Here is a 27,989-nt window from a genome sequence, read left to right on the forward strand (position 1 = left end):
TAGAGAGAATAACGTTTTATTCACACACTATTCCTATTCGTTGTAAACAAGGGTAAATGGTTCAAGTAAAGCAGTAGATTGTTTTCCCAACAGCTGCAATCTACAAAAACATTTTTGTTTTTGTAAGTGCAAAATAATTTTTGAGGGAGAACAAACAGTTAAGTTTGAAATTGAATTTTCTGACACAGCATTGGCTACTTTTAATTAATAATTTCTAAACTCTCATGCTGTGTCTATAGACATGTACCAAGTATAATTGTAAAAAAAGGGAAACTACCAAAACACCAATTTAAACATGAATTCAATTTTTTCTGATATAAAGTATGTAAAATACATCTTCATACGTGTATAAAAATCATACTATGTAAAAAAGAAAAACAATTTTATGGTTTACAATCTTCAGAAATATTTGCCTACTGAAGTTTGATCATAAAAATCTTCATGTCATTTTAGACATTTTACATAATATTATGATTATGATGAATAGCACACATTTTGGTGATTTTTTTTAATGATCTCATAAAAATTTTAATTTAGTGGACAATTTGATCAATGGAAATCATAATACTTATATATACACAAAAAGAAAACAACAACAACAAAATCCCAAAATACAAAATAAACACACAAAACTTCAATGTAAGAAAACTACTGACAAGTGTGTATTACAGATATATGCATGTACTAGCAAATATATGTTATCAAATTAAAAAAAAATATCAAAACATAATCTGCCTTTTCTAGTCTTGATAATAGTTTACATCATTTATCTCCCTTAGAGTCATTGCAGTTCTTCAATGTACACACTACAGAATAAATTTGTTCTTCTACGTAAATATGGCAGACTGAAATAAAAATCATGCCAAGGACGTTCAAAATAATGCAAAAAATGATAATTACATGTAAATGCATTAAATCTCCTGATTTCATTAGTCTCACAAATCCAAGTAAATGAACTTAAATAATATTCCCATGCAATAAGATTATCAAACTACACATGTATGTATAAGATAAATGAGGGTTTTTCACAAGTTATAGACTATGATACAGGAAATTTACATACACATGTATCTACCCGTTATTAAAAAAGACATAAAAACTCTTCATTTCAGTTTCTAACATGGAGAGTTATAAATTTTTAAAACCATGCAAGTGAACAAAGATAAATACGTGGCATTAGTACAACAAAGAACATGTACCAGTATATACATGTATACCCGTTTCAGAAGTCTAAAATATTACACATACCATGTTCATTTTATTTTTGTGGTAAAAAATGCGATTATCCCACATAATATCGAGTGACAAATGAAAAAATGATAAAAAAAAATCATATGGGCTAAAAATGCAACACAGTGAGGTATGGGTAAACCTGATAAAAACGGGGAAATCCCCCACAAAAGACATTAAAAAACAAAGGTTTACTTGTATTTAAAGACATACCCGTTTCTTATACGTGCCATTTTCATTTAGGTAAATGGTAATACATGTACATGTAGTAAACTGCAATTTCATTTTGACAGACATTAGGAATTGATTATTCATATGCATTTTGTCAGCAACTATTGTTAACAATTAATTAAGGCACTCTATGCCTCACTACACACAACCATGGTACCAGTAACCAAAGTTATCAACCTGGGTCATATTGTTTTTTGATTGTGCTGTTGGAGCTTAAAATTTTTAAGAACAAACAGCACAATAAAAAAACGATATGACCCAGTATTTCCTATTTCTGGGCATTTTCTTTTATTTGTATGCAAACTTCAGGGAAAAAAAATCAGTTTAAATACAATAGCAAAATATTTTTTTCATTCCCTAAATGTACAAAGCAAAAATACATTAAAAAAAACCCAATTTAGAACTTATGAACAACTGGAGTATATAGCTGCACTTCCAAGAACAAATAAATCAATTACATTTTATCAACAAATGCTTGTTTTTCTAGCCAATGAAGAAAAGAGAATTAAATCTAATTTCAAACTCAAAAGATATGAAACAAAAAAAAAAACTTATCATATTTTGAGTAAATTAACAATAAACATAAGGGCAAAAAACTGAGCACCAAAGAACTGGGAAATAAATGTTCAATAATGACCCATTGTAAAGGCAGTTAGTCACATAGAGAAAAGTACTCCATATCACGTAGGCATAGTCAACAATAAAGGGCACTAATTGGTTTAGACATAATAAGCGCCATTGATACGAGCGGTTTCTTGGAGGATGAGGTTTTGATTTCCGGCCAAGTGAAGATAGGATGAGACTTCCTTCCATCTTTTCTCCTTCTACAAAATTCAAAAATATGATTATTATAATTTATATCAGCTTAGCAATGAATTTGTCAATGAATGATCAAATTTACAGTGTTGATACTGCATTTTGAAGAATGCTTCACCCAGAAAATTAGAATAAAATGATAGAAAAAGCCTCGTTTCAATCATAATTACAGTATGAAATATACAATATATATTAATTTGATAATAGGGTAAATTCATACAGTCAAAATCATGATGTAAAAATATTTGCAAATGACCCATTAACAAGATATTTGATTGTAAATAAGCTTATAAGCATCATTCGTACATGAAAATCAAAACTGAATACAATGAATCTATGTAGATATGCAGCAGGTCTTAGCACCTTAATTCGGAGGATGTTTACTTGAGTCATTGCACTATAAACTCATACAGATCAAATTTACCTGGACAATCCTAGAATCCAAGTTATCAGGAACATGATAGTGGAAGTTCCAGACCTCCGCCTCTCTCCAGGCATTATCTGTGTTGGAAGGGTCGTCCATGTAGCCCTTATATATTATCCCTGAGGTGAATCCCGTGAAGGGGCCCTGATGGGGCTCCACAAACTGCTCGAAAAACTGCAACAGAAAAGAGCAAAGATGACAGTATCTGTAGCACATGAAAAATATGAAAACCATGACTTAAGTGCATTAATTTTTATTCACAAAATGGTTGACTTGGAAATAATCAGAGACAATTCATTTCTTAGAAAGAGTTTTCATAACACGTTTGGCCCGAGACCAACTCTTGTCAGGTATCTATTTTAACACCACTTAAATTTGTGTTATATTGTAACAGTTTCATTACAAATGGTACTTTGTAAGTACAATGTACTATTACCTGGTTTCCAGAAAGTCAATCAAGACTCAAAATTTAAATCGTGTAAATATCAAACCAATTTTCAAATGAGAACTGGTTCAAAATAATTCTATACTTATATTTATGAAAAAAAAATTGTACTTTTTGATTACCAAGTGTTTAAATTTTAAAAACATGAAATAATGTTGTGTACATCTAAACCACAACATTATAGCATATAATCATTAGTCACCTCAACCATCTGATTTTCCGACATCTGTTCATCGATTTCAGCATTTTTCTGGCCCAGCACCTTGTCCAAAAATTTCTTACACACAGCTGAGTACAGAGACAGATGTCCATATTCCTTCCCCTAACAAGGCAAACAAAAATATCAGCAATGGAGGAGACATCTCAAATCAAGGCTAGGTCTTTATATCACAGTAGAGCTTTGAAAAACTGAACACCATTCCTCCAACTAATGAAGCATCAATGTTTGAATATTTTACAGCAACTTGAAAATAACCCCAATGATATTTCCTTTAGAAAGTGAAACATGTTGATTATCAGTATATGGATCAATACAGCCCCTTTAAACATATATAATGAACATTTTCTCAGATAGTTGAAAGTATATTTTGAAGAAAAAAATTTCAAACTGAGCTTGCCTCTGGAAGAGTTAATTCCCCTGTCGCCCTCTTCTGAATGATAATGACCTCCATGACCCGCTTATCATTGACCTTGATGAAGCTGTCCGACTTGTACCGCTTCCACCTGGAGATGACCACTTTCACACTGTGATTTGGTCCCCACCTCCACAGCTTGCCCCTGCCGCGGAGTCCTGTGCGACCATTGGGATTCCTTCAAAGACAAAGGTTAAAGTCAATCATGCAATTTCGCAACTATCATATTACTAGATTCTTGTGATTTGATTCTGGCTTTAAATACATTTCCATTCAAGAATACTAGACATATTCTTTTTTTGAGTAAATAGTGTTCAGATGTCAACAGGAGATTTTTTCTTCCTTAATTGACTTTTCTTAGCTTTGGAATATCAACACTAAGTACATGTAATTTTTTTTTAGGTTGACTTCACTTACAATGGAATATTGTAAGAATCCAAGGCATATTTGATTGGGACTCCATCCTTGTCAATCCAGGACATGCGGTTGATTTCCATGTTGATATCGTTAATGCTGTAACCTGCCACAACATTCCACAACGGTCGGTGAAGAGTCTGTGTAGATAGAATGCTGTGACGATCGTCCTGGTCAAGACTGACATCCTCCAACTTGTGTATTAACCTGTAACCATAGAAACAGTAAACATCACCTGTTGCCATACGAACAGTATGCATGAACCTGTTGACACAGAAAAGTTAATATTAGCGTTACCATAGAAACGGTTAATATCACCCTGATGCCATAGAAACAGTAAACATTGGCTTGATCCCAATCACTCATCGAAAGGGCATATAAACCTTGCAAAGCACACCCTCTGAGAGAGAGTATCCATTAATTGCCTATAGGTCAACAAATTATTTTTTAGCCCTTTCATATTTTGCCCCCTTTTTTCATGCATATATCGATCTGTATATCAAAAACTGCATAATTATAATGCATTTTGAAAAAAATCTTCAAAATTATTGTTGAAATTGAACTATTAAGATGATTCAGATTATAATTCATGCCTTTATTTGGAAACTAAAACAAAGAATGACGTACATGTGATAAATAAGCCAAATGATTTAAAAGAACTAGTATCCTTTGTGTAATTTAATCACGAAAGAAGCTAGCCCTTTGTATTGCAATGATATACGAGGGTTGTTCGGAAATTTTTGAGACATTTTCTCTTATTCTTTTAGTAAAAAAGATAAACTCTTGAAATTTCACCAAAAAGTAAATCAGGATAGAGATAATCAATGTGAAAAGTTTCTTTTTCATGACATGAATAGATCATTCCTGGTAAGCTGGCCAACGTGCCTTCGTCCAGTGACCCGGCGCAACCGCAAACTTTTCGCAACGTCATTTTAACGCTTCTTATTGCTCATGTGTTTTAAACACCTTACAAACGAACGGAAATAAGAATTATTTTTTATTTCTCATCTTTTGTTTTCATTTCAAGATGTCATCATTCACATTTTCTCTCATTCTTGTTTTTTTAAAAGGAAAAATCTAGTTATTTTTACCCGAAAGTCTAATTACTGTGAATGTCTCCTGCAGTCATTTTATATATATTTTAGAACTGTTGACAACAGTTAGCGTGTCGAAAGTACTTGATAATTAATCCCTTGGCCTAATTCTAGTTAAACAATCAGTGAAAAAAATATTATGAACTGAAGCTCTATACCTTGTCTTGTCATCGTATAGTTTTTTAAAGCAATTGCGTGGCCTTAAAAGGTCTTACTCTGAGATTTCCACCAGTTTGACGGTTTTCAATGCCCCGCCTTGACGTCAAAATTCAATGTAAAGTCGTTGTCAGATATCTATTGTTTGGTAAATATACGTGTACCATATCCGTATTTCAACTCGAACATCAGTGAAACTTAATCAAAAGTTAGTCGCAAAGAATAGCAAAATGAACATATCTAATTTGATTTCTTTTATCATTAACTGTAATTCTACGTACACTTATAAAGTAGATGTTTAAGTTCTTAAATCTCCGAGTTCATGGCTGCGCCGGGTACCCCAACCACCGACTTGTTTATCTACCGTCGTAAAAAAAATATTAAATATTCTTTTAATATTACTTTGTTTTATTATTTGCTGGCGTTTCTTCCGTGTCGATGCCAATTTTCACCAAAATTCGTCAATTAGAAAAGAAAATATTTGAGTTGTCTCAATAATTTCCGAACAACCCTCATATATGAATAAACATAATCTTCAGATGTAATCATGAATATTCAACGACTGCCAAAAGTACTCACTCTATGTAGTCCAGGTCGATCAATAGCCGGACTTCTTCAGGGTATTCCTCTATTGGTTTCGTGTACAGCACAGGGTCATAAGAAGCATAGGCCTCCTTCAAAAAAGAGTGGAATGCTGGTTTTCTGTGTCTTTTTTTGTCAAGACTGTTCACATCAAGATTGGAAGAGTCAAATCTTTCTAGTACATTTTGAGCAATAAATTATTGGAATTTTCCTAGACAAAATATAGAACCTCCTTACCTCCCAGTTGATATACTTGTCAAAGACGGGGAATCTCTCCACAGTGGTACCAGGGTACGGGGATTCCCGACTTGCCATGTGGAGAATGGTGGTCTTCTCCATGTCCGGAAGTTTCTTGGGATCTATTGAGATCAAATCAAATAATTAAACACAATGGCCAAGCAACAAGCTGGATCATCAAATATATAAATACAAAGGGGAATATGATCCCACTTCAACATACTAAAAAATCTGAATTTGGTTTCTTTGTCAACTTGTACGAAAACAGTTTCTGAGCAAAACAGAAAAGTTTCAGGTCTTGAACAGAGCACCATGATGAGGGGAATCCTGGAGCTTACCCATGGTGTCAATTTTGTGGTGGACCTGTTCTAGGGCCATCTGACAGGTCATTACGCTCCTCTCTAGATTACTTAGCTGTTCCGTCAACTTGTCATTGAACTGCATCTGGACCAGTGACTGGCTCAGCAGCTGTTGCATTCTGGGAATTGTTAGGAAAAAAACCCATCAAATCACACAATTACTGAAGAAGTTTCTATAGTTTTCTGTAGATTGTGGAAAAAAAAATGTATTACCCATGAACTTCTAGCAATACAGTAAAACATGGTTATAGCAAACATGCTTATAACGAATTGAAGCTCTTAGCGAAGTGATTTGTATTCCCCATGACTTTATAATGTAAATGCTGTAAAATTGACGGATATAACGAATTACATTTATAACGAAGTAAAATTGCCCGTCCCTGGCACTTCATTATGAGCATGTTTTACTGTATACTTTAAGTAAATTATCCCGTGGCATTGAAAAAAACAAAAAAAGATGTCACAAAAAAATGAAGATTTTTTAGAGCTTAAGAAATAACATCATGATTCAATTCATTTGTTATGATTAAGAAACATACCTTTGCTCCATCTCTAGAGGCCTTAGTGCATTGATTTCATCTTGTTTCTGCTGCTTTTTAAGATTTTTCATTAGCGTCTTCCAAAACGTAAAATCAGAATGATGCTTCACTTTAATAGCAGGTGGTTTATCCTGCAAAAAAACCCCGTTGATTTCCACAACATAAATATTTACTATGGTAAGCTATACGTATTATGATCGATCCACTGAGAGAATGTCAGGATTAATTTCCAATCATTTTGCTGCCCAATCACTACATATATTTTGATAGGATTCTAACCCATTAGTGTTCAAAGAGGAATCTTTTTATTTGTTGACAAATTTACAATTTTTGATTTTTCAAGACCAAGATATTGGTTCATAAAATCATGGGTACCGGTATTTGCATAAGCATGAAAAATATTAAAGTTAAGTTAAAAAAAATCAATTAATAAAATGGGTTTTATACCGTGGGCAAATCCTCGTGCTTCACACAGCAGCCCGAGCGACAGATCCATTTATACATCTTTTTCCCGGCCTTGTAGATCAGCTCAAAGAGCATGAAGAAGTAACTGATGAAGTTCAGAGGCGCAGGCAGTCGGAGGCGAGTCTCGAAGTCCACAATCAAATCGTGAAGCTGGAACTTCCAAATTTTCTCTGATTCAGCCTGTATTTTTGTTGTGGTGGTGCTATAAAAGGTGGATTCTAATTATTATCATCGAACTCCATCACTCTTAAATATTATGAATTGTTTGATGTACTGGGAAGCAAAGATAATTTCTTTTGATTTTCCAATTTTAAAACACCCCCTGGATACGATGGCTTTTCTTTTTAATAGTCAATTAAGTCAAAAAATAAGTTTTGATGAATGAATCCTCATAAAAAGTGAGAAGTTTGAATTTAGAGTCCAAGTAAAAAAGGAAAACATCTAGTGTCTACATTTTTACAAATTATCATGATATACACATGTGCATGCACCGTAAAATATGATACTTAAGAAAATAAAAGAGATGATAATATATATCTTACCTGAAGAGGGCATACAGCAAGGTAATAAAGATTAGTTTAGTGAGAAGAAGATATTGGATAGTGATTGCATATCCCCCAAAACTTCTGTGTGGACAAACTGCATATTCATCAGAAAATCTGACTTTGGCTGCAAAAGAGGATAATCTATACACTGAATTGTCTGATTTAGTTTAAGATTAACATTTATAATTTCTTTCAGAAAATCTCATCAGATTTTGAAATGATTATTCATATTAAATCACTCAAGATTTCAAATATGTTTCCTATAAAAACTCACATATATTTCGATTCCAAAATGAAGCAGCAGCATCTACCAAAGAAAGAATCCTCATATTACTTTCCATCAAATATAACATGTATACAAATAAAATTCACACAAGATTAATACAATGACCAAAAAGATTTTCAAAAAACAATAAATAGGTATAACTTGTAAAATCTACCAATAAGTTAAGAAAGTTGGTTAGGGTTAAAATTATTTTTTTCCCCCAAAACCTTTTAAATTACCTCTAGAAAAATTTACCTCATTTTACCCTGTCATACCCTTGTAAAAATGTCCACAATTTACAATACTCACATGATGAAAATTAATAATATGGATATCAAATCTCACCGTGACAAACTCTGTTATTCTGACTGTGGTAAAACCTATGGCATTTATCGGAACCTATGTAATGATACAGAAAAAAGCCTAATTAACAAAATACATACAGATAGGATTATATTAATAAGATACAAATCAAATGCATTCAATTACCCTTTATATATCTAGTATTCTTGGACATAAACATTATATTGCTATCATAATTAAATTTAAAGAAATTAATCGTAATCACTGATTTTTTGTTCAAATTTTCTAAAGTTCAAAACTGTCTGAAAAATAAAAGCAAGATTTTAAAATATGCGAGGGTTGCCTCTTGCGATTTAAGCAGAAATTAATTCCTTGCATTTAATTAGGAATCTACAGTATTGATAAAGCATCTTTTGAAGAAAAATCTGTGTATACCTCCATCTAGATCATCGATTTTGGTAAGGAACATTGCAAACAGGGCTCTGCTAAGTGCCATGGTAAGTCCGTACTCCGAGAGGGGGTAGTTGGGATACAGCGTGGCCTGTATCGCGATCCCACCCGACACCATGATGATCATGAACATCTTGAACCATGTGATGAAGTCATATCGAACCTAGAAGAAATTTTTTTTTTATATATTTACATTTTTTTTAAAACAAATTTTCATATATATCCAGATTTCTACAAGAGATTGCAAATTTCACAAAATTGAAGAAAATCACATGTAATTGTACTGGTAATAATTCTATTTGCGCAAATAAGGAATCTACATTCCTTTACGACTTATTTTTAAATCTGAATTTCAGAGGTTTTACCATTCTCTTGATGCTAATCAACATGGGTCCAAGCACAGGGCTAATGGGGAAGTAGATGTTCATGGTCCTATAGTAGAAGTAGATTAACCCCAGACACATGATGAACTTTGCGGTGGTGTACTGGATGGAGGGAAGATAGCGGGGGATGATGCGGATGATTCCGACTGTCAGCAGGTACAGGAAGATCAAGATGATTTCTACCACTGTCCAGTGGACCGTTAACTCCTTGTGGTTCTGTCAACAGAAATACATAAACATTAATATGTGGTTGTGTCAAAATTATCTAATTATGTCAAATCTGCATGATTGAATGAAACACTGAAAATCACTTGGGTTCTATCAAAAGAAATACATAAACAGTAATATGTAGTTAAAGTGTGTCAAAATCATCTAATTAACATATTAAATCAACATGATTGAATGAAAAACTGAAAATTGTGATTCTGTTAACAAAAATAAGTAAACACTGCAATACATGCATGCCTAAACAAAGAGTGTGTTAAGACAAGCATCTATAATGAATAGTTGCTGAGAAAAATCGACAGAGGTATATGTTAGTCTTACAGACAGACAAAAGGACAGACAGACACACAATGGTAAAACATTATACCCTCTTTTCCATCGGAGTGGGGGTATAATTACTTTTTCCAAAAAAATATATTTAGTACATTTACATGGAAATCTGATACTGGATTAAAACTAAGCTCCCACTGGTTTACAAGTTGTATGATGTCAGATTTATAGATTTCAAAAGAATCCATTTAAGGTGATATGGGACACCTCCATGTTGTGATGTAGTATTTATTGAAATAAACAATAAAGTGTAATTCTATAAGTAGTATCTTTCCCACAGCGTAGCACAGCGGGTTAGAGGGTTCATTACAAATCAGTAAGTTATGAGTTCAAATCCTACTGGGGATTTTAAAATTTTTACCTTTTCAAAATTTTTTTAAACATATTTTGAGGTTAAATATTGTAAAATTTGAAAATTTTTATCCTGGTGAAAGTATTTTAGTCATAATGTGATACTTAAATCCACATTAATATTGTCCCATACTACCTTAAATGTGAAATCTCAATGATCTAAACTGCTGTTTTGGTAAAGATACCGATAATTCTTTCCCCTTTTCTGTTCATAAAGACTGGTACATACCCTTTTCTTCAGGATGGTTTTCCGGATGACTTCGATCCACAACATGAATGTCCAGAAATAGAGGATGATGTCTATCTGAATGTCTCCACAGGAAGGGATGATGGCCGCCAAGCTGAACAGCATCAGGTACAGGAAGTAGAAAAACTGAAATTCATAAAGTTACACTGCAGCATTAAATGAAGTAAAGTGGGTATCAGATACCAAAATTCAAAATGATTTAAACAACAGAAAGTACAAAAACTGAAATTCATTAAGTAATTAAAGCCAATGATAAGCGTTTCACGCAGTATTCATAAAAAAGATCTGTAAAAACTATACACTAAATTAAGTGCATGTACCATTGACAGATAGGATTCCATACTGTAGATTCCCTATTTTATGCGAGTACTTACCGGTAACTCCACAATTCATGCGGTTTGCATCAACTCGCGAGAATATTAAATTGCGAACGATGAATTCTTAGAATAGTTTCAATTAGTTTACATATGTCTGAAAAATAAAAGCTAGATACGTTTCTCACGATTTTACGCAGATATTAATTCTTCTTGTTTAATTAGGAATCTACAGTATACAATCATATACAGGATATTAGAAGAAAACTGTGTTCAGAGTGATAGCCAAATTATATCATAGCTGAATTACATGGGACTGCGATGTCATGTCATGTATGTAAAAAAAAAATCATACCTGGCTGATATAGAATTTGACAATGGGGGCGCTGTAGAAGTAGTAAAACTGTAGGAAGATTGGCACTTTAAGATTCTGACGTCCGTAGGACAACATCTCCTTTACGTGGTATGTTACGTTGGCTTTTCTGCTTCTTTTCTACAATATCAACACATTTCCTGTTATTTTTAGATTCATACCTTAGGTATTGTTTTTAAAACAGCAAATTTCTCATGCCTGAACATATTACACAATTACAGTATGCTTTTTTAAAAATATAGATCAATATTCTACTTGCCCATTTCTCATCTCCTGATAAAGGTTGTGATTCAGTAGCCTCCATATGGTCTTCTTCTTCATCTTCCTCCTCTGAAATAGCCAATTAAAATTCATCTTACATATCTGTGCTACAGCTTTTAAATTGTATTCTCATCTACACAAATTTCAAATCATATAAAAATGGTTGACGTATGAATCAATTGTGTTATAACCTTCTTTGACTGCTACACCATTTTTTTCAACGTCGTAGGTAACCCAAAAGAACATAGGAATGATAAACAGAATGCTGAGGTAGATCTAAAAAGAAAATAAGCATTAAGTCTCTAATAAAAAATTTGATTCATAGATTAAATAGTCAAAGAGTAGTTTATCTTTTAAAAAAATTCATTCATTCACCTTCACATATTCCGGAAGTTTGAAAATTCTGTAATCCACTTCTCGAATCCGCAAGACTCCGTGCCACCGATGGTTCATCCACTTCTGGCAGCTTTTGTGAGCAATGAAGTACTTGTTTCTGCAGAGCTGTGCTACTTGTGTGACTGTTTTGTTGCCAAACTCTGGCAGCTTGTCATCCAGTGATGCAATGGCATGCAGGGCTGAGTCTTTGTAACTCAGATCGAGCAAATCAACAGCATGCTGTCCAAATTCACTGAATTAAAATGTAAATGAATATCATATATTTGAATGAAAACCATTTTTTAAAATGTTTTCTGAATCATGTGTATGTACCAGTACCATCTACATAGATACATTAAAAAAAATTCTTTGGGACTAAACCAAAAATGACTGACTCTCTCTTTCAATCAACTGTAAGTGGAAGTTAAAATACAGGTACATGTTCATCCTTGATTATAAATGGGGAAAACTTTGACCATTACATTAAAATATCGCTTATGCAAAACAGTACACTATTTTGAATACTAAAGACAGAGTTGATCCCAATAATTACCTACAGTTCACTCTCACCAGTAAATGTACTTACATGGCATCCTCTTTGAGCTGTCGTTTGGTGTCCAAGTCCTTGACCCACTTTTTGGACAGCTGGTGCCAGATCCGACTGATGATGAGGGCGGTCACCATCGGCTGCTCACTCTGCAGCCACAGCGACTTCACAATTTTGGGATTGTTAGTGAGGGCAGCCCAATAAATCAAAGCTAGCAGGGCCTTTGTCAACAAAAAAATCTTATGAATGATTTAACATCATCACAGATATACCATGTCATGTATACATGTGAACAATAAATCAAACAGAATTAAAGAAGTTTTATTCTGCTTACATTCGGCAGATTTGATATTCTGTCCTCTTACAATCTAAGAAATTATTTTTTTTTAGGGTAACATATACATGTAATATGTATACATGTACCGGTATACTAAAGCCATATCTTTTACAATCATAATTTAGCAAAAATAATGGGGGAAAAAATATGCTACCTTCCTCTCGGCTGCAGCTTTGTCACACACGTATTTCCCAGAAGCATTCATGGACAGGTCGTAAGACGAGACCAGATTTTCCAGGCCGGTCAGCTTGTTCAGAATCTGGTTCAACTCGGAGTCTTTGTCCATCAGGAAGTCTCTGTCCACGGGATAACAGGTGCCCTACAGAGGGGAGACAATTCAGAAATTAATAGACAATCAATAAGCCAATATGAGGCATTTATTCTGTTACATTTCAGTTGAACTTCATCACTAAAACACTGATATCTCGAATACAATGGATATGTCAAAGTGTTTTATATGTCCCAATCACTTATTTTTTAACTATTTTACCATCCCCTTACCAAAATATTGACCTTCTGGCAACACATTCTGGCATTATTGCAGCAATACTGCAGCAACATTCTGGCAACACATTGCGGCAATGTTGCTGCAGTAGCGTTTTTCGTATGCAAATGAGATTGCGGCAATATTGCCAGAAAGATGTTGCCGCAAAAGTTTTGCCGCAACATATTGTTGCGACAACACCTTTCTGGCAACACATTGCGGCAATGTTGCTGCAGTAGCGTTTTTCGTATGCAAATGAGATTGCGGCAATATTGCCAGAAAGATGTTGCCACAACAACACCTTTCTGGCAATACATTGCGGCAATGTTGCTGCAGTAGCGTTTTTCGTATGCAAATGAGATTGCGGCAATATTGCCAGAAAGATGTTGCCGCAAAAGTTTTGCTGCAACACATTGTTGCGACAACACCTTTCTGGCAATACATTTGCATAAGAAAAATGACATTGCAGAAATATTGGTTCAATGCATTTTCTGTGCTCTGGCATCAATGGTACAATATATGCAATATTTATAAATAATAAATGTATACAGTAAATCAGTCATGTATATTATATTAATCTACAACCAAAATGAAAAAAAAAATCTTTCATTGCCACTACAGTTTTATTTTTTTAAAGATGCAAAAAGGTTACAAGACTAACATTTTGCATTACATTAAATTTGGACTTTTCAAAAATAAAAAATAAAAAAAAGTTTGTGATTACACAATATTAAAGAAGTAAAAAAATTATTTTATTCAATGTAACATGCACAAAATAAGTATTGAATTAAAAATATAATGTATAATATTAGAGACCTGAAACTGGAATTTCAACATGCTTATAAAGGACACCAGTTAAAATTAATAATCTTTAAATTTAACACATTTTATAAATACAATAAACACAAATATGATGAACAAATCATGATGAAACTTGACTAAAAGTACTCAGCCAATCAGTGACAATTTGGTGCTGCAGAATAACATGTATTGCAGTTTGATTGACACAACGCGCACAGACGGATTGACACAACGCGCACAGACGGATATGGACAAAAGTTCACTGTTTACCGTAAGCAAAGCTCAAACCATATTGTTTACAAGTCCTGCACAACCACTTGCTGTATTACGATTGATCAAGGCATTCGTCCTAGGCATTCCAAATGTCCTTTTTTTGAGTTCTGATTTCACACATAAACAATCACAAAAACAGCTATCAGAATATCACAACAATATCCACATTGGAATTCAGCACTGTTGTGTATATGTTCCTCTCCATAATCTTAAACAAATTATGCCATCATTCTTTTTTGGTTGCCAGTTGCACCATTCATTTAATCAGTAAGGTGACAGCTTTTTTCATGGTTTTCTTCAGGTCTGTGTAACACAGGGCAGACCTACTGGGAAGATAAATGGATTTCATTTAAGCACATTGGCAATTGTTTTCATATTTTAAGCAGTTCCCCTTCAAATTTTTTAAAATTACATTATAAAATTACCAAAAATATCCCTCGGACCCCTTCCCCTGGCAAACTCAAATAACCGTCGGACCCCCCCCCCCCCTCCCCCGAGTAAAATTCTAGATCCGCGCATGGTTCTTAAACAGTGTTGAACCCACTGATATAATGGTAGATCGCAGTCTTTCGGTTTATTTTCTTATAACAAACATGTTTAAACTGCTATTCAATGAATATATTTTTATTGCTAAACTTACTTTTTCAAAAACGTGCTCATGCAGATGGTGCAGGGGATGTCAACACTCGATTCGTTCACTCAGATTCGTCCTCAGTTCAGCCGTTGATATTTTTTTCACAGATAAACACTCCGTTGACAGTGGGTTTTTTTAACCTTGTTTACAGATAATTCCCGTATTTCATTCATTTCACCATCTCCAGTGATGGCAGGAGGCTCGTTGGCAGACAACATGGCAGCTTCGAATGTGAAAATTGGCGGCTAGCGATTTGATCGACCAATCAGCGCGCGCGTAACTTAACATTGAAACGAAAGTAAAAGTGGAAACAAACAGCAAACGAAAATTCTTAATTCAACATGCATCGAGCAGTTTAGATACTCAAATCTAAGTAGACTGATATTTTAACTTAATAAAAAAGAACATACCGTTACAAAAGAACAGACAGGTGGGTATTCACGTAAAACATGAGTTGGGGGGGGGGGGGGGGGTGATTCAAACTGTCTTTTATAGTGAAACATCGTAATTAACCATGCATAACAGTTATATGCCATTGAAGAGAATATCACTGGATTTTTTTAATTGAGACTTTCTTAGAATAAGGCTTTAATCATAAAATATTTATTAGATTTAATTTTTTCGACTTATTAATTTTTTTTTTTTTTGGGGGGGGGGGGGGGACATGTACATACAAAAGCAATTCATGCAATTATATACCAGTTTTAGACTTGTGATGAATGTGTAAAATTTTATAAGTCTAAATTCTGCTAAAGCTTTTGCAAGCTCGGTAAGCATAATAAATCAGAGGAAAAGACAAGTTTGTGGTAAACTTCTGGCAAATTTTGAGGTGTTATAACTGAAATTATATCTAAATAATTGACAATTTTTAACCCCCCTCCACTGCTTGGCTTCTCCTTAAATTTTAATTAAAGCAGAAATCAAATATGATGCAGTATTGCCAGATCGAATAATATATATTATGTATAAATTAGTTCATGATTAAAATTATCAAATACATGTAGATGTTACCAGAAAATTATTTCTGGCAGTATGATACTTTTTGTAGCCAGAATATTACCAGAAGTCGTTGCAGCTAGTGGCAATATTCTAGGTGCATGTTAATATATTTTTTTACAGAAATAACTCTAATAGTATTGCCAGAATGTTGCCAGAAGTTATTGCCGCTAGCGGCAACACTCCAGCAGTATTGCCAAAATGTTACCAGAAGTTGTTGCAGCTAGCGGCAACATTTCACTAGTCTTAAAATCTGGTTTCTGGTAACAAAAATGTGTTGCTGCAATATTGCCGCAATATTGCGGCATTGTTGCAGCAATAATTTTACTTTGGTAAGGGTCAATATCTTGAATTTTTGAAATAGTCCCATCTAGTTCAAGATAATGCAGTTTGACTGTATCTGCATTGCTCAAAATGCAGATTTTTAAAAGCAGCTCTTTCTTTATTGATGGACTTCGAGAAAAATCATTCACAATCGTTTTAGAATTACTTTTTCCTTTAAAAAAGTAATCTTATTCTCAACTCTTTTTAACACAAAAACATTATTTAAGAAAAAGGAAAATAGAAAGATTTTAAAATCAAAATTTCAGAATCATAAAACATAGGTTATAAGAACACAAAATAATTAATCATATCCCAAGAGCACAAAAACTTACAGGAATCTTAGCCAGAACTCCTTCTAAGCATATGTGACAAAAGAACTCAGGTTTTTCCAGCTGGTTAAAGAGATATAGAAGCTTCTTGTGGTTGAGATATTGATGTAATACAACCGTCTTCTTTTCCATAAACAAGTCTAGAAATTTCTCCCTGTCTCTCTTCAGCAGAGCTCTATCAAAAAGCTCAGGAGGAATCTGTAACAGACACAATGGTATCAAATTATGCAATTAAATAAATTAAAACAACAATTACCAGTAAGACAAAACTTTTTAACTCCTTTTTTTTTTTTTTTTTATATTTAATTGCTTTATTTATGAACAAAGGAGTAAAATAATAAGTCCAGGTTTAAGAAATACTGTAAACCAACTTTTATTCGCTTGCAAGAAATTTTTGCGAGGTTAGCAAGAGCCTTGTCATCGCGAATATTTCTCGCCACTAACCAATCTAGGTCTATAGTTTTTATAACAATACAGGACAGGATAAGGCTTGGTCGCGAACATTAGTCACGAACCAGTTTATGGACAGTTAATCACGAAATAAAGTCACCACAAATAAAAATTGGTTTACAGTAATCAAAATTATTTTTCTGATTGATAAAATGACAGTTATAAAATTTTCTATTTAAGTCCAATTATGATTTTTTGTTGAAATTTCACCTGTAAGACTTTTCCTGAATATTTTCTGAATATCCGAGACTCCGCCAGATCACAGCGGTTCCAGTCCATGGTGAGTTTCAGATCCGACTGAAACTGTTCCTGGAACTGAGTCCCCCGCTTGGTTCCCTGAGCTAAAAGTACAACACAGGAACTTCAGTATCAATTCTGTAACATTTTTCAAGCTAGGGTATTTCTTGTTGGGGGTTGGGGAGGGCTTGATCAAAGGGGTTAGCCTATTTTTTTTTTAAACTTTAGCTGTGACAAAACCACATAACTTTGAATTACAAAATAAAAATAACGTTCATCAAGACCTAAATATATACCAGTACTTATAGTTAACAAAATTAATGCTTTGCTTTTATTTTCACAATTCCTGTTTTCTTTACATTTTGCAAATTTTGTGAATATGAAAAAAAGAGCTGTCACTTTTTTTTGCATTTTAAAGGCATTTTAAGGAATTTTTAAAAGTTTTTAAAAAGTAAACGTTTACTGGTTTAATTTTGATAAAAGCATTCATTTATAGCAAAATAAATATGGTCGCAAGATTTAGGCAGAAAGTAGAAGATCACAAAAAATGTACAATCCATAATATTATTTATTTCACTCTTTAGCACAGAACTTACATTCAAAAAGAGCCAACAGAATGTACATGTCCAGATTCTTGAGAGCTGATGGATCTGCTTCTATGTCCAAAATGGTAATACTTTTTCCATTTTCCTGAATAAGAAAAATTAAAAGCCATAAAGTACTTATTGTATACTAAAGTGAACATTTCTACAGCAACTGTCTCGATATGAAACACTATACACTTTTCACACCAAATTTCCATCCATTACCAGTTCTTTATTTTGTGCTTGAATATATAAAAATTTAATCAATTCAAAGAATTGGATATCTATATCAAAACATATTCCCAGTTTTATATTAACACTATACTTGTAGTTATAATTAATAGGTCCTCAACAAATTCTGTTAAAACAGTCAAATCCTCTTTTCTCACCTGATTTGACTTGAACATATTTTTATTGTACAAAGATACAATTGGGATTGGGCACAAGTTCCATAACTTAGACGCCTTCTCCCAAAAATCTCACCTGTAGTGCCAGGTTGGCCGATTCGATGATTAGGTCGCGGCAGTGATTCCTGGCCGGTTCGTCGTCCTGGAAATCGTTGGGGTAACACACCAACATCCTCTTGATCAACTCCTGCTTCAGGTACGCCTCATGTTCTTCATTTGGGCTGAAAAGATATGAAACAGTTTAAAAATGAAACCATATCTTGATTTTCTCCATATCATAATGTTTGACATTCATCTTAGGCTTAAATAAATTCAAAGCAGATCTGATGGGGAATTTGTTGAAAATTCAGCCCCGTTAATGACTAGGTGGTCAAAAAATTCCCAATTTAGCAAAAAAAACAAACAAAAACAAAGTTTTTAAATTCAAAATTAAGATTTTTTCCTGTATCCTTACATAGAGCTGTTCATCTCAAAATTATAGTGATAAAAATAAAGCCATGACCATCCACTCCCTTAAATCTTAACGAATTATAAATACATGTACTTTCTTACTGTGTCAATTTTTCATTAAAAACAAATGCAACGAGATCAGCTGCCAGTCCGCTTCCCTTCACAACAAGAACAGGGACCTTTTTTCGCAATAGGTCAACCACATGCTCGATGTCGATTGGTCCTCCCTGGATCAAGAGGCCCACCATGGGGGTTGAAGTGCTACTGATTATGTCAGAATGATTATGTAGGAAAGCTGAGGCATCTTCCATGTCTGTCAATACGAAAACAGACCTTGATTTAGGCATGAATGTAAATAAAAAGAAAACTGTGGTAGAACAAGTATTTCTTCATATCATATTTTTTAAAGTTTTTAATGATGCCGAGATTAAACAGAGCTAAATAAATAAATATACAATGTCTAAAATACGAATATATAATCATACTCAGATTTGGATCGCTCATATTAATCATCTTTCTGTATCTTTTTCCTCGTCCAATGGGAGTAAGAAGTCTTTCCTCGATCTTGTACCTCAAGGCCATAATTTCATGCAAGTCCGTAATGTCATCCAATAGAATAAAATGGGAGTGTTCGGCATTCAGCTCGGAGGTGTGACGTTTGGCTCTCAAGCCTTTGTTCTTCAGCTGGACCACCACGTTATGCTGGAAATACAATTGGAGAGGAGATAAGATCACAACAACTTCATACTCTGGGAGTATTGATTTTAATAAATATCAAACCTCATGTTATTCCAAAGAAAGTCTGTATTTAAATTTTAAGAAAGTCTGAATTTAAAATTTAAACAATAAAATTTTTCAGAGATAAATTATTTCATCATCTGTTTTTATCCAAAGAGTTGTGTGTTTTCTATCTCCTCGCCAAGGCCGGGGATATAAAACACACAGCTTGAATAAAAATCAAATACCATCGCAAATCATGAGAGATCCTATTTGTCTCCCTTCAAATTCAAAGTCTCTGTCTCTGGTGTCAATTACGTATAGCAATAAAGAAATGACTTTAGAAACCGAAAATTTTTTTTTTAAATCTTTCCTACCTTGAAACACAATATTTACTTACAGTTGTTGCAATGTCTTTTCCATAAGAAAGAGTACTTTTCGGAACAATGCCTATGACCGTTAGTTTTGTTAGTTCCTCAACATGGGCGGAATTAGCGATTTTTCCATACGCTGTGTTGGCTCGAGATAGCAGTATTGAGCGTCGCTCATGCTCGTTGTGAATGGCATCACCGACAATCCGAGATATACCCCCGTCCAATCCATTAGTGAGAACCCACATGTTTGTTGTGTTTAAAGCCTAGAAAATGATACGTGATAAAAATAATAATGATGCATCAATCAACATTGTATTCATAAGAAAAATACAATCAAACTTCGTTATCTCAAACTAAATTGGACTGATATGGAATTTAAAAAAATTCAAGATCTCCGAATATTTGAGATATATCAAGGCTAAAATATTTAAAAAATAATTTAAGTGGTTGGGATTTACAAATCACTTTGCAGCGTTGTCTCTCAGACCCGGGGTGTAGAGAATTCCGCCGCCTTAAGTGACGTAATTACTTAATTTTTGCATTTCAAACACGATCTAGCTATAAGCTTAACCCCCAGACCCCCTTCTACTTTTTTATTTCTTTCTTCTACTTCAATTTTTAGAGACAACCCTGACTTCGACATATCAATAATATTCGAGATATGAGTGTTCGAGATATCAAAGTTCAACTGTTAATTTAATGTACAATTTTTAGTTTTACCTACTAGGAAATACATATTACATACAATGCCATGCATATATGCCAATTCATTTTGAGAAGATAATTTTTAAAATAATGGTACCGTTATCAATTTTTCAAATTGACAGAAAAGGTTATATAAGTTATCTAATATGAAATAACTAAAATTTCATGGAAACATCTTCTGAAGTCAATGAAGAGATTTCATTTCTGATGCTGCAACTCAAATAAATTCTTTGGGTATTAATTATTGTGATAGTGTATTTGATGATTTCTTCATCTAATCATATGCATATTAAATGTTTTTCAAGTATAAATTTCGCTGGAAGAAAAACAATATTTAGCAATAATATATGCAAATGAAATCCCCCCCCCCCATTTCAATTCCTTGATGAATTTCCCCTTGACTCGACTACAAACTCTCATTATAAATCATTATATGTCAAATAATGGTCTATGAATCCCAAGTGCACAGGCCTAGAGATATCAATAACTACTACAACAGGGGTTACCAAAGGGTAATAGGGACATCACACCACCTATTCACGACTTTTTCGAGTGTTTTTCGATACAGTCAAGGCTGTCGTGCTAATATTATTCTTGGACATACATCACACTTCTGAAGATTATCTATGGTTATGGTTTACAAAGTTGATTTTTATGAGATTTTACATCCATCAAGAAAGAGAACCCCAAAACAAGCAGTGTGCACATTGAATACTGGGTCTGTGTAAGCTATGGGCAGAAGGGAATCAAATTCTTGTCAGATTTTAACACAAAACTTCTTTCATAGTTTTTTTGCTTTATGTGCATTTTTGTGAATGACTGGCTCATGCAATCATGTCTGCAATGCTTGTGTCTGCTCATTCATCCATCAAATAAACTGTCATAAAAGGTCACCTGTTCTCCACTTTAGCAACATTAAACTAATCCAGCTTTACAAAAAAAATTTCCCATTTTTATTTCAATAGTAAGAGGAAGAATACCGGTAGAGTCATAATGAGCCTGTCTAATGGCCCCAGTAATATGTTTTGGATTACATTTAATACACAGCCTTCGTTTTGTGAAATGTGTAGAAGGAGCACCCATTGCGGATTTTAAAATTTCACTTTTATTTTCTGACAGCTACTAAGTAATTGAAATACTGTAATGATAAAAGTTTGGTGCTCTCAATTTTACCAGGTATACATGTATTCTCGCCATTTGATATAAGAATATGACTTTATCTATCTAGAATCTAGAATGTAATAGGGAATCTACAGTAGTTATATTTGACCTGTGTAAGTCCTGACTGGAAGTCCTCCACCTGCGATAGATCCTCCCACGGTTTGAAATGTTCGATGTTGGACATGATGGTGAGGATAATGTCGGGGGTCCGTTTCCTCCAGATCTTGGACATGTACTTAGCCATCCCGTCCATGGAGGAATCCTCGCTGATTGCGATAAAGTAGCTCTGATGAAGCTGCAACAAGGGAAACAACTCATGTCATTTAGACTTTTATAAAAATGGGATAGCTGCTTTAGTTTGATAATTGACTGAAGTAAAAATATTCCTTGAGGATTTTTTAATAGAAAGAACATGTACTGACAGCTTTCTATACTACTAATTAATTATTGCCTTGTTTTTCCTAATATGAGGCAGTTTCATTGCTTGTTTACATTATACTTCTATGGAACCAGCAGCTCATGGCTGTAAATTGTATGTCTCTCTCTCTCTCTCTCTCTTTCTCTTCTCTCTCTCTCTCTGAGTGAACATTTCATTAAAAAGTGTCAGTTTGAGTCATACCTCTTCACATCCGCCAGCCTCAAACTCAAACTTGAGGATCCCTCCTGTGACTCGGCTCGAGACTTCATCGAGATTATCAACCGAGCCTCTGCTGATGTAAGAACTCAAACTCGTCACAGTGCGATACTGATCCTCGTCAATCGTAAGATAGTCCATGTTGAAATCTAGCAAATCGGGGTCAGCCATTCTGAAAAACTGCCACAAAAAAAAATTGACCATCCCATCACCAAATTAGATCAAACCAACCATATTTGCAAGCTTGTCTAATGAATGAAATTGCTAATGGTATATATTAATAAAATCGAATATAAACAGAAATCAATATAGTCAACATTGAATACAATTGTCTGTCCATGGTCCCTGTTTTTTCTTCTCTTAAATGATGCTTCATCTCTGATCATCAATGTGGCTACATGTATTATATAAGCAATTCGGCACCTATTTATAGCATAAATTGTGGCCAAAGCCTCAGACTTGGCTGTTCTTCGGTTGACGTTTATTCAGACAGAGCGTTATTTATGCACTGTCCACTGCATTAAATTGATATATGGGAAAATGGCTTATCCTAGGATTTCCTGATAAGGTAAAGAGAAAAACTGAATGCTAACACCCTCCCCCCTTCCCTGCTCCAAACACACACACTTTTGCCCAAAAGTTCCATCCTCATGAAAATATGATCCACCCCACCCCATTTTTTGTTTAATCTGCTGTAGCAGTGAGATACAATATAAACACTCTTGAATACAAGACCCCCCAAGCAGTAAATGATTTATGACTCATTTTTTTAATTCGCCTACAGAAAATGTTTTTATATGCAAATTACTGAATTTGTAATAATGCCTATCATAACGGGGTTATGAAAATATGGACATAAAAAAATAAAAATAAACAAGAAATTGAACAGCTTTACATTTCAATTGATAATTTATTACAAAATAATGGTAAAACGTCCCAAAATATCCTCTCTGTTTTCACTTACTAATATGTGCTTACAATAAAATAAATTGAAAAACTTCATGAAAACTAGGTAAGTTAACTCCAAGACTTTCACTTTGGTGGTTAAAAAAAACCCTCCCAAAAATTAAAAAGTAATTCTTGCAAAAATTAAAGGTAATAACTCACCTCATTATAGTTAGATCATCCTACTTGTACTTTATGCTATGTTGGACTGAATTGTAGAGGTGTTTTCATTTTATAGACTACCTATGATTTTTCACACCTGGAAGCCAATTACCTCATTGGGATTATAAATCTGCTTATCTAATTGCAGAGTTACTATAAGTGTATGAAGCAATTAAGATGGGGACTTTGATCTATAGGTAATTACAAACTTGCAGATTAGTGATAAGTAATAAAAATCAACTAAAATAACATCTAGTCGAGGGTCAGTTTGATTAAAATGCTGCAGTATTGTGAGAATCTTATGTTTTAAAAACTGCATGTATACCAAAGATTATATTTACATAAAACTGAGTGACTGTAAATAAAGTTAAGGATATAAATTTTTACAATGTTAAAAAAAAAAAAATATATCAAAAATCACAGGAATAAAGGAAATCATTGATCTGGAGAGGGGAAAAGTACGGTATTAAGAATGATGACCAGAAAGCGAGGTCATATAAAAACCTTTATCAAAGTTAGCTGACCGTATCATTTGTGTATTATGCATACATTCTCTGTTAAAGATTATGATAAATATTAGTTTAATGTACTTCAGAAAATAAAAACCTCCCAAAGAGTCAATAACATCAGCTCAGAGACCTAACTATCAGGTACATGTAAATTGCTACTCTGCATTTATTTTTTCTAAAAAAGAGCTGATGATGTGCCAGATAGGAGCAGTAGATAAGGCGGAAGATTTACGACATAAATTTAAAGCTCAATCCACCCGTTCTTTAAAAATTCTAAAATAAATCTGTGACCTTGAGTGATAATGATGGGATATTATACAGCTTGTACAAGAGGTAAACAACTCCATCTTAAGATTCATTTCATGTCATTGTGTAATTGACATCAGGTGTTCTTGAGGTCCTCAAGGCTGTAATCCCAGAAAGGTTAAGAAAGAGGACATATTAATCAGATAGATTTATATATGCAGGAAAACTTTAATCATATAATGTGTGTGCATGTACTCCCTACATTGAATGTTTGTTTAGTATTTGCAAGAATCTATTCACAAGTAAATTTATGATTAAATCTTCATTAATACTTACTTTAAGGGTTAGAATTGTTTTTATAGATTGACTCAGGTGACAGCAAGGATGTTGATTATCTGTAGCATGACAATCAGAAATCTTCATCCTCCGAAGAATTACACATACATCACTAACAAATATCAAATGATTTGATATTGCTCCAAAATACTGCAGAATGCATGAAAACTATATAAAATCTTAATATATCTTGTGGCTTCCAAACATTAGATCTATTTATGTTTGTCAACTGGGAAATCTCCTGGTTTGTGAATGCTTGACAGGAAATGTCCAATGTTACTAATGTGAATCTCAAGGGTCGATGCAGCCAGGTCATTTTGTCAGGATATGGCAATCCACACTACCATCCGCGCTATGTCTTTCATGTCCTATTTGGTCAGCTGAGCTAGTTGTAAAATTCACGCAAAGACGGTAGAGGCCAGAATACTTCAACCTTGACTTAAATAGGTCACTGTCTGGTCAAGTAATTTCTCAGCTAATCTAATCTGCAGATATATAGAGATCATCCCAGCTATATTCCTAAACCTTTCATCTTGTGTATATATACAAGTCTATGCAAAGCCCCCATTTGTTTTCACAAAGATATCAAAGATAAGATGCGCCATCAGAATTAATTATTGTGAATATATTAGATTGGCAACATATTTCTCACACGATTTTTGAGAAATGTCACACATGAAATAATGAATATTAAACATGTATGTATGAAATATGCTTTTCAACATGCATACTGAGTTGAAAATTATTCTACTCTTTGTTGCATGATCGAGAGGAATTCTTAATTAACACATCACATATGATTTAAGTGACATCATATATATAACTTGAACTTTTGAATGTGTAAGGTTTATACCTCCTTTATATACACAAAAGAAAACAGCTAGCATATCGGCACGTGTAGATATATGCAATGAAAATTTGTTTAAAATTGGAGCTTTATGATCGACTCATCTCCATTTTGTTTTCTTTAATTTTGTTCAAAGTTCTAATTCAAAAATAATGTTAATCAAAAATGTTTCAATCACCAAGCAAACTTAGTACCGATAAATGTTTTTAAAATCATATTCATAATCCAAAAAAAAATCTGTACAGGTTCATTTCTCCTCTGATTAGGGAAATATCTTTTTTTTTGTTTTTTTTTATATGATAAATGACTATTTTCCTTCATTATACAGTATATCATTCCAGTAAGCAGAGCCTTCCAACAAAGTCTGTCTCCTAAAGTAGGCAGTATCATATAATTGCTCAATTGGAATACATTTTGGTTCTTTGGAAAATCATTTAAGTTAATTATGAAACATTTAATGCTAGTGGTGGGGGAGGGAGAGAGGGGAGGGGGTGATAGTGTGTGTGTGTGTGTGGGGGGGGGGGGGGGTGATTGTTTGTGTGTGTATGTGTGTGTGTTTGTGGGGGGGGGGGGGGGTGATGGTGAACCATAATTCATAATGTACAGAACTTCAACATACTTACAAACTTACAAAATTAAAAATGAGGAGGCTAGGTGAATTAGTTTTCACCCTACCCCACCACCCATCCCCTCCCTTCGTTAAAAAAAAATTGTACAAAGACCGTGTTGAGTTTTAAAAAAAAGTTTTCACAGCTAATGGTTCAAAGTGATAATTCTCGGAAGCTCAGCAGTGATTGTTCCCTGTCAGTGCCCATTGTGAATATTATCAAAGGTACTCAACAATAATGATAAGGTTTTTTGTATAACCACTTGTTAAAAGTTGTTGTAACAGCTTATAATGTAGAGTGCAAGGGTCGCCAAGAACAGGATTATAAACAAGTACATTGGCTTCTTCCTGGTAATTTACCTAGCATATATATTTATATAAATCATAGAGCATTCACATTAGCAGTTCATGGCTGGATTACAAATCATACTAGCACGTGGAATGTTTCCTGTTAAAACCTTTATGTTCATTTATTATTCACAAAAACAATTATCAGCCCAAAAAGAAATCTTTTCAATTTTGTCATTCAAAGTAAAGTCAATGCCTAATTTACATACAATATATCTTTCATATACATGTATGACATAGTGATTGGGACACTGAATGGGGTATCATGCAAACGATTCTTATTTCACAAATTGATGCACTGAAATTGTTAGCATTCCCTCCTTTTTAAATCAAATCTACTGATGTATGCCCTGGCTGGAGAGAGAGAGAGAGAGAGAGAGAGAGAGAGAGAGAATGTTGACATCCAACAAGATCAATATATCTCAGAAATTATTTAAACAATCAATTAACATCCACATGTAGAATTGAAAGGTTTGCTGACCTTGTCAGTGCAACATGGATGACAAAAAAAAATACTCTAGCATTATAAAAAAACACAACAAACGACGTTGCGTTATTCTGTCACACATTTCAAAGCTTTGCAGATCAATAAATAAACTCACATACACGCACTTGTTTATAATGACAACACAGAGCAATTATACCTTAAATCTTTCGGCTTCCTTTGTTCCTTTCTCTCAGTGGTCAGTCGCAGTCATAATTGTCTCCGCCTGTAAAAACGAATCCCTCTTGATTAGTTTTGATCTGGTCACACGTGCACAGTTGGCACCGAGGCGCCTTGACCCTCGGTTAGTTAAATCCCAACCGTCTTATAATTTATTACAGCTGAATAACAGTTTTGTAAGACATTGGCCGGTCTGACCACGCCACCTCCATTCTACAAACAACTGCTAAAGTAAACTAAACGCCAGATAATGTAACCGCTGCCATTTTCGCAATAAAAATTTTTTCAGTAGGGTTCTGTAAGCCTGCATAACCCGACAGAATTTTAATTAATTAAAGCACATGATAAAACCGAAAATAAAGATATTTTATGCAATCTGTCCATGCAAATAAGAGTTCTACTTCCTATTAAAGACCCATTTAAAAACGGGTCGATAATACTGAAGAGACCCAGTTAAATCGCGATCAGCTGTTTTCTGAGCATGCATATATACTTACATGCAGCTTTTCGCCGATCGCTCTTTGTGTGTACTACGCATCAGGGGGTAGCGAAGTTCTTTCCATAAGGGTCAAAATTATGAATTTTACTAAGTCTTGTTTAAATTGTGAAATTGTAAACAGATGGTGCTTCGAAGGCCAGCCGATGGCTTCAAGGCCGCCATCTGCACTTCTCCAAAAGGTCAGGATTAGGTCATGCTGTTTATGTAACGTCCTCGATACTCCTCCCTCAGAACAAGTGGCGGATCATTGGGAGTAATCTCTCTCTCTCTCTCTCTCTCTCTCTCTTTGCATGACGGGTTCAAGCGTGGGGGTGGGGTGGGGTGGGGGGTTATTAA

General features: G+C 34.0%; 1 protein-coding gene across 2 annotated transcripts; it reads right to left on the minus strand.

Moving 5' to 3' along the window:
* Positions 1-27,776, minus strand: LOC128162872 (transient receptor potential cation channel subfamily M member 1-like). 2 transcript variants are annotated; one of them, XM_052826299.1, is made up of 33 exons: positions 27,652-27,776; positions 27,135-27,200; positions 22,476-22,670; positions 21,966-22,151; positions 20,017-20,253; positions 19,385-19,601; positions 19,002-19,212; positions 18,526-18,670; positions 18,055-18,148; positions 17,432-17,562; positions 16,775-16,969; positions 13,085-13,249; positions 12,633-12,814; positions 12,047-12,299; positions 11,863-11,947; positions 11,670-11,740; positions 11,393-11,530; positions 10,706-10,849; positions 9,553-9,786; positions 9,173-9,350; positions 8,780-8,833; positions 8,444-8,476; positions 8,167-8,293; positions 7,607-7,826; positions 7,160-7,290; positions 6,600-6,739; positions 6,262-6,383; positions 6,022-6,116; positions 4,196-4,399; positions 3,764-3,956; positions 3,349-3,468; positions 2,702-2,875; positions 1-2,285 (listed from the first exon to the last, which is right to left on the minus strand). In XM_052826299.1, the coding sequence occupies exons 3-33, from the start codon at positions 22,659-22,661 to the stop codon at positions 2,181-2,183; spliced, it is 4,770 nt and encodes a 1,589-aa protein (XP_052682259.1). In that variant the 5' UTR covers positions 22,662-22,670; positions 27,135-27,200; positions 27,652-27,776; the 3' UTR covers positions 1-2,180. The 2 variants fall into 2 exon arrangements, with proteins under 2 accessions (XP_052682259.1, XP_052682252.1); XM_052826292.1 differs by lacking the exon at positions 27,652-27,776 and having other exon boundaries at positions 27,135-27,626.
* Between the last annotated feature and the right edge of the window lie 213 nt (positions 27,777-27,989).

Source organism: Crassostrea angulata, chromosome 1 (assembly GCF_025612915.1).
Source record: "Crassostrea angulata isolate pt1a10 chromosome 1, ASM2561291v2, whole genome shotgun sequence".
Lineage (NCBI taxonomy): Eukaryota > Metazoa > Mollusca > Bivalvia > Ostreida > Ostreidae > Magallana > Magallana angulata.

Bases quoted from the DNA above. Each gene is read 5' to 3' on its own strand.
- LOC128162872 (XM_052826299.1), bottom strand. From the start codon at position 22,661: ATGGCTGACCCCGATTTGCTAGATTTCAACATGGACTATCTTACGATT. The intron at 12,815-13,084 runs GTAGCATATTTT...TTGTTGACAAAG, and splicing joins AAGCTGCAGCCGAGAGGAAG to GCCCTGCTAGCTTTGATTTA. The intron at 9,787-10,705 runs GTATGTACCAGT...TTCTGTTGACAG, and splicing joins AAACCATCCTGAAGAAAAGG to AACCACAAGGAGTTAACGGT.